We start from the raw sequence: 7,213 nt of genomic DNA on the forward strand, positions 1-7,213 counted from the left end.
ACGCCCTAAAATATGGGTGAGACAATTATGCGATAAAACAGGGCACACAATAACTCAGAAGCTTCTCCAAGAGATATAAAGCTTGAAATATTTCCCCAATCATATTGGCTGAAAAGAGGGGGGGTGGGTGATGGGGAGGGGAGGGGGGTTTGTCTGTAAAGTCGGTGTACGGACAATAATTTTACGTGATAACGTCAATCATTAATTATTAAATTAATAGCTATGCATGATCATTTTTTTCATTGAATACTAAATAAAAGCAGTTGACTTTTTAAATGATCGTTTATATGAGATAATTTGTTAGTCAAAATTGTAACATAATCTATTAATACTACACTCGCCGACTGATGGTACTTTTTTTTAATAATCAACGAACAAATATATGAGATTATATCGTTAATCAAATTCTTAAAATGCAAGAATTCATTTCCTTTTTCACAGCAATTTTTGTTGTAATAAACAATGGAAACCACATTAACTTTTCACTTCACTTTATAAAGCGTTGACAAAACAGTTCAAGTGTAGGTTGTGTGCTGCCGCTGTCTCTCTTCTACTCGGACACATCGGCCGATGGAGTGGAAGAGAGATAGATGTGCCACAAGCCGAACACTTAGGCCGATCGTGCCTCTCTATCGCTTGTTCCGAGCTCTCGCTTGCACGCTGTACATCGATTTATAAGACGTTATCACGTCAAAAAGTGACAACAGTGGTGTGCAGTCCTCTCAGATAGAGCTAATATTCAAAGACATTCATGTTTACATCATAAAGAAACAATCATCACAGAAGACTGCACACAATCCCTACTAGCTACCAGTGCAATGCCCGGGAGTCCCGTGTCTGCATCGTCCTACACACGCCCATCTGCAACTCCGCAGCCTCATGCTGTCCTCACTAGTGTCACAAATAAAAAAATACGATACAACAAATCTGGTTGGTATACTTAAGCTGTAGAACCATAAACAGTGTAGTTAGCTGCATTTAACATCAGTAGTAAAATTGTAAAGATAAACTATTTTGCTAAATAAAACCTGCATTTCCATATATTTTGGTAAAAATAAATAAATATTAATTAGTCTGTTACACACTTTAATACACACAGAGAACAGTTATCATACTGGTATTTAACTATTTATTTCCGCCAAGTTTAATGAAAAGAGGAAGTTAAAGAGCATATATTACAAGTATTATCGGATTTTTAATAATTTTTTTTCACAAATACCGCCCAACTTCATATTTACCTTCTGATGTAGCATACGTAATTGTACTTTTAAGTAGTTCAATTGTAACATACTGCAAACAAAACAAGGAAAAATTAGCCGGGAGTGGCACTCACGCTGTAAAATCAGCCGGGCTCAGCCGGCGGGCTTGGAGCACTTGGCCTGGACGAAGACGCGGGGGACGTCGATGCCATCCTTCCTGTTGACGGTGCGGCGCTGCACGTAGCAGTTTGTGTGCACCTCGAGGCCCACGCTCGCCAGCAACTGCCCCAGGCGCTCCTCAGAGAAGTAGTAGGACCTGAGGCAACATCGCCCCGTGCACAGACCTATTGGCACCCACATGCAACAGGGTGTCCACACAAATCTGTACAAAAATTTCCATGTCCATGATGAAATTTACAAATTACCTCGATTTTTTTTTTTTTAATATTTTACCTATTTCGCAATTTTCCGAAAGAACCGAAGACAATCCAGCCTTCCCATACCTAAAGCTGTACTATTTTCAAACAGAACTTTGAATATGCCATTTTACAGCGTGTGTGTGACTATGCACTAACACTTTTTTGAAAATTAAGTGCTTTCACAGTCTGGGTGACGGCATACCAGAGCGTGACATTTCTCCTTCCAATTACGATCACTAAGGAATTTCCATGACTCTTACAGGTTTTAAAAAGTAAATTTCCTGATCAATTTCTTAAACTTCCCTGACTTTCCATAATGTGGACAGCCCGTGTAACTGGCAATTTTCCCCCCAAGTTTTAACAGAAAAAAGCTAGATAATTGACAAAAAGGAGAAAAATCAAAGGAATTTCACTATATTAAAAATTTGAATTTTTTGGAGGCGTCCAAATGTCAATGAAAGCAGAATTTTCGTTTCACTTTTCTTAGTACAAGAAGAAATTGGTATCACTATGTACCTGCTCTATCTTAGAAAGTTCACGCCTAGTGGGTTTAAATAAATAAGGTTTGTTGCAGATACCATGAAAATCACACATCTGAGACTATTACAGCCTCTGGTGCAACCTGCACGATGATTCACACTCTAGTTTTAACTTTTATTGATAGTACACACATGTGCGACTGTCGCTATGTACCTGCTCTATCATTATCTTCACACATTTTCTTTTGTAAAAATATAAAAACTCTGCCGGAAATTACCATAGTTGCGTGGAATGATTTAGGCTGTTTTTGTCCCAAGCTCTCTGTCCCGGGCGGCCGGATAGAGCTAACTTCAGCCCAGTAAAATATTTAATTTATGAATAAACTGTGAATAACATGTTAACCATGCTGCGAGAAAAAAAGGTCACGAATATAAAAATACTACAAACTACAGCTTTTTGTTTACTGCATATTAAAATTCAACCACGAATCACCAAAATCAATTCTACTTTATAAACAAAACAAATCGGAAACTGCTGAAGAAACACACACAGCAAATCCTCCTCTTTAAAATAAAATATAGGTACATTATTAGATTACCATCATCACTCAATAACAAATCTTTACTCTCCTGAAGTCAGATATACTAGTTTCTCACCGTAGCATGATTCCCATTTAATAAATTTTAATCATTTTAGGGTTTTTACAGCCACATTCAGTAATCATTACAATGTCTTTCTCACAAAAAAACACATTTTCAAACCACAAGCAATATGTCATGTATAAGTAACAGCAGATTAACAAACCTTGTGCTATACAATTTTGCCATCCAGGGCTGTCAAGTTTTAAATAAGCTGTGCATCGTGCTTTTTTTAAAACTCATTTTACAAAAAATTGTGGGAGGAATTATTTGGGTGAATATCGTAATATACACACACAATTTTGAACTGCATAACCCTTGTTTATTCATTTTGAATGGCCATTGAAGAAACCATTAACTATGAAGAAACGGCTTACCTTAAAAATTTCCCTGATCAAGCAAAAAATAGAATCAAGAAAACAGAACAGCAAAAAAAAAAAAAAATTGTTCATGAAAAAGTCTCGTCTAAGCAACTGAAGCACGACGTATTTCCATCGTTATATTTACATTACAAATATTTACTATAATCTTACACCAACCATGAACCTGAAAAAGCCATTTTTCTCATGTGGCTACACTTAACCTAAAATCTAATTAAAATTGTTAGCATTGGAAAACCACCTGTTCAAATGCAATACACTTTTACAGAATTATTTGTGAAAAGTTTATTGATCATCACTTAAAATATATATATATATATATATTTTTTTTTTTTTTGGAGAAAAACTGAAATACTTAGCATTTACCATTGATAGTTGGTTCCAAACAACCTATTATAATGTAGCTAAAATAACAAACAGTCTAACAACTTTAATTATGACTGCCGCCTTCTATGAAGGAGAGTCACTTTTCACCATAAAAATTGGAATAAAACTTTCAAAATGATTTTCATTATCTAACAGGGTGTTGTGATACTTCAAGTAGTTTATCAATAATGGACTATTTTTGAGAGAGTTTTATAAAAGGTTCAATAAAAAAATAGGTAGCATATCATGAGAATGGTGGGTTGAATGAAAAAAAAAAAAAAAAAATATTCTAAGTGTGGAAGGTGGATTAGGTTAGGTGCATTCACAATAATGTAAAATAGTAGAAAACAGAAATGGTTGGTTCTAGGTAAAGTACAATACATTTGGTAAATATGTAGTGTACGGATTATCGTCAAACAAAATTTTAAAAATCTGAAATAACTTTTATTATATGCTCTTTTACGTCCTCTTTTCATTACAGCCTGCGGAGATAAGAAATTCGAATTACTTTTGGAGATATCGCTGTTCTTATTTTGCAATACAAGACCTATGTAATAATTCGACCGCCGCAATTTTATATTTTGCCGTGTGTGTGTGAATGCCTAAATATCAGAAATTTTCCATTAGGTAAGGTTAGTTACATTATAAATACTTCAAAATAAATGGAAATTAAAAATAATATCAATTAATTTTACTTGTATAGTTTTAAGTATTTATAATGTAACTGACCTGACTTAACAAAACGGGACAAAGGTAGATTAGGTCAGGTCAGCTACATTATAAATACTTTGAAACTGAACAGACATTAAAAATAATAAAATTAATTTTAATGGTTGTTTAGTTTTTAAAAGTATTTATAATGTAGCTGACCTAAGCTAACAAAACGGAACAAAGGATTAACAGTAGGAACGAACAAAATTTTTTTTTTGTCGCGCAACAATAAATGAATAAATCATCACCTATTGGTTCATTTGAATATTGGCCTATCACGAACTATCACGTGACAACATTATCCAATAAAAAACAATTGATACTCGTAAACAAAAAACTATGGTTGAAAGCCGTGTGAATGTACAGGTATAGTGATTAAAATTTAAAAATTCGTTATCTCCAAAAGTAATAGCAATTTCTTATCTCCGCAGGCTGTAATTAAAAGAGGACGTAAAAGAGCATATAATGAGTCATTTCAGATTTTTAATTTTTTTTTTATGATAATCCATACAATACATATTTACCTTTTTTTGCTTAACTAGCATAGACGAGACAGTTTTCAACTAGATACCCCTGATCCTGGTGTTGCTGCCCTGATTACTTGATACTAGCTGCAACATTATACTGTGGGTTCATCATAAATCCTTAAACTGGAGTCACAATGCCACAACAGTCCCAACACTCAATAGCCAATGAAATTGGTTGCAGTGACCCAAAATCATACAAGTCATTGAAAATATCTCAATGCACCTTAACAAAATTCATGCTCAACACAAAAAGGAACTATATAAATTCATTTTCGGGTGTTTGTTTTTAGCGTGGCACTCCTACAATAGGAATTACCATTTTTCCTTCAAAATTACCAACTAAAAAGTAATGCCGTCATAAGACTTTAGTACAAAACCCTCGGTAAGCTCTCTCTATAAACCTTACATTACCATTCTAGCTTTCAGGAAAGCGTGAATCAGTAAACTACACTTACCGCGTGCCATCCTGCCTCATATAGAAGTTATCTGCAATTTTGTGACCAGGCTTAAACCGTAGCTGCGCCATGTCATACAATCCATAGTCTCTAAATAAAAACACACCCCCTGGCTTTAGCAACTTAAAAAGATTCCTCAATGTCTTTTCAAAGTTGTCTGGGTGGATTGATGACAAAACAAATATCAGAGTAATAATATCTAAAGAATTAGTTGGAATTACATCGAAAACATCATCAGTTGTTATGTCACACTGAAATGCCTTTACAGCACTGTCAGAATACATTGGATTACTTTTAAGAAGTTCAATTGCCGAATGTGAAATGTCGCACGCATATATGAACATATCGGAGCCCTCTTCCAATAAAGGATAGATAAGATTGCCAACACCACAACCTACTTCGAACATTTTCCTGCACAGTCTTCCAGGTTCAACAGACTCACTATTGTTCAATAATTCCTCAAACTCCCTACGCGTCCAATGTCTATCTTTGAAGAAATGGTTTGAATTACGTTTATAAAAAAGGTCCCAATTCTTCTTAGCTTCTTGCTCTAATTTTCTAGATTGATAATCAGAAACAAGTCTTGAATCCTGATCCTTAAGCTTCTGAACATCTTGGTCACTTAATTTTCTTGCATAGTGACCCTCTAATAATTCATTTGCCATTGTAGTTGAAAGATTTATTTCATCCATTGCACAAGCACATGGAAACAACGAATGTAATTACAGCACAGAACTAAAAATATCTACGTAGTATTACAAAAACACTACAATTCAAAGGCTACTTCCCAAACACAAGTTTCATACCAAATGAATACACACTTATAGAATTCTATCATAACATAATTTCGAAAAAGGCTAGTTCCTACCTTGACTTCACTAGACCCACACCTTCACGACACCGGAAACAAGAAGACGGATATGACGGATGTGAAAACAAAACTTATCATAAAAACAAGAAACATAGTTGTATTTTTTCTCAACATTCCTACGACCATAATATAGAACTGACTTCTAAAAAAAGTTTACGATTGAAAAAATTAAAAATTATAATTTTGGGGCAAATTACACCACATCTAGGTTGAAAATCAAAGTTTACCTAATTTGGCCAAAAGATACTTCAAAATTTTAAAATTAACTTACGAATTTTCATATCACAAGACATTTCGTGTATTCCACTAATCTTTGTAATTGAAAAACTTAATTGTTGTTCCTTAGAAACATAATAGATGTATTTTACTCGCATTGCCGTATTCACCAACCTCTCCTAAACATACCCTCAACAAGGGAATGCTTAATCTTATGCGTTCCTTAAAGTTTTATATATATTTGGTTATCGGCTTCTACCCCCATCCATAACTATAATCATGCAGGTACAGCTATTGAGCCGACCGCCAATGCTCCTCTATGTCGCATAGACTGCTATGCCTCATTAACGTCTTCTAGAAGCGTGTGCACCGAACGCGCCCGTGCGCGCAGCTAAGTGTAGTGCGTGCGTCGAGGCGATCGCCGTGCAACGAGTGCTGCGCCGGCGGAAGGATCCGGCCGGGTGTGGCATATCCTTCCGCCGCACTACAACAAATTGTTATAATTATGTTTTTCCACAGGATTTTATTAAACATTATTTTTCATTAATTAATAATTCAGTCTTTGCAAAACCATGTTTCACCGTGCGATTTGTCCCGAACCTGGCCGGTTCAGTTTCCCGCGAAATTCACACGTTTCCGCGGGAGGGCTGGCGGGGGAGGGGGGTCGTGCGCGGCGACACCTGCAGTGTCCTTCCGGGAGCTCGAGAGGCCGGCAGCCTGCGCGCAACGCGGAACCTTCAACCTTTGCATTCACCGACATGTAGTTTTTTCCATAGTGTAATTTCTTTTCAACCTTTTGTACAGTTCCGCGGTCGGCCTAAATTTACCATGAGGTACTTAACTTAATTCAATCAGTGCTCCGAGATGAGTGTTTTACGTCATACGTAAGTACTGTGGGGAGAGTATGTGTTTTTATGTCGGCGCTTCACGCCCAACCTAGCCTACAGGCTA

The 7,213-nt window shown here is 36.0% G+C and overlaps 1 protein-coding gene across 2 annotated transcripts in view; it reads right to left on the minus strand.

Moving 5' to 3' along the window:
- The window catches only part of LOC134537842 (tRNA N(3)-methylcytidine methyltransferase METTL6), a 28,103-nt gene extending 22,026 nt beyond the window's left edge, over nt 1-6,077 (minus strand). The window contains exons 1-2 of one of the 2 annotated variants that reach the window (XM_063378705.1): nt 5,176-6,077; nt 1,334-1,515 (exon numbers count right to left, since the gene is read on the minus strand). In XM_063378705.1, the coding sequence (XP_063234775.1) occupies nt 1,353-1,515; nt 5,176-5,867 (855 nt within the window). In that variant the 5' untranslated portion in view covers nt 5,868-6,077 and the 3' untranslated portion in view covers nt 1,334-1,352. Of the gene's footprint in view, nt 1-1,333; nt 1,544-5,175 lie in introns of both variants that reach the window. The other variant, XM_063378706.1, reaches the window with a different exon arrangement.
- Nucleotides 6,078-7,213: the final 1,136 nt, after the last annotated feature.

Source organism: Bacillus rossius, chromosome 12 (genome assembly GCF_032445375.1).
Source record: "Bacillus rossius redtenbacheri isolate Brsri chromosome 12, Brsri_v3, whole genome shotgun sequence".
Classification (NCBI taxonomy): domain Eukaryota; kingdom Metazoa; phylum Arthropoda; class Insecta; order Phasmatodea; family Bacillidae; genus Bacillus; species Bacillus rossius.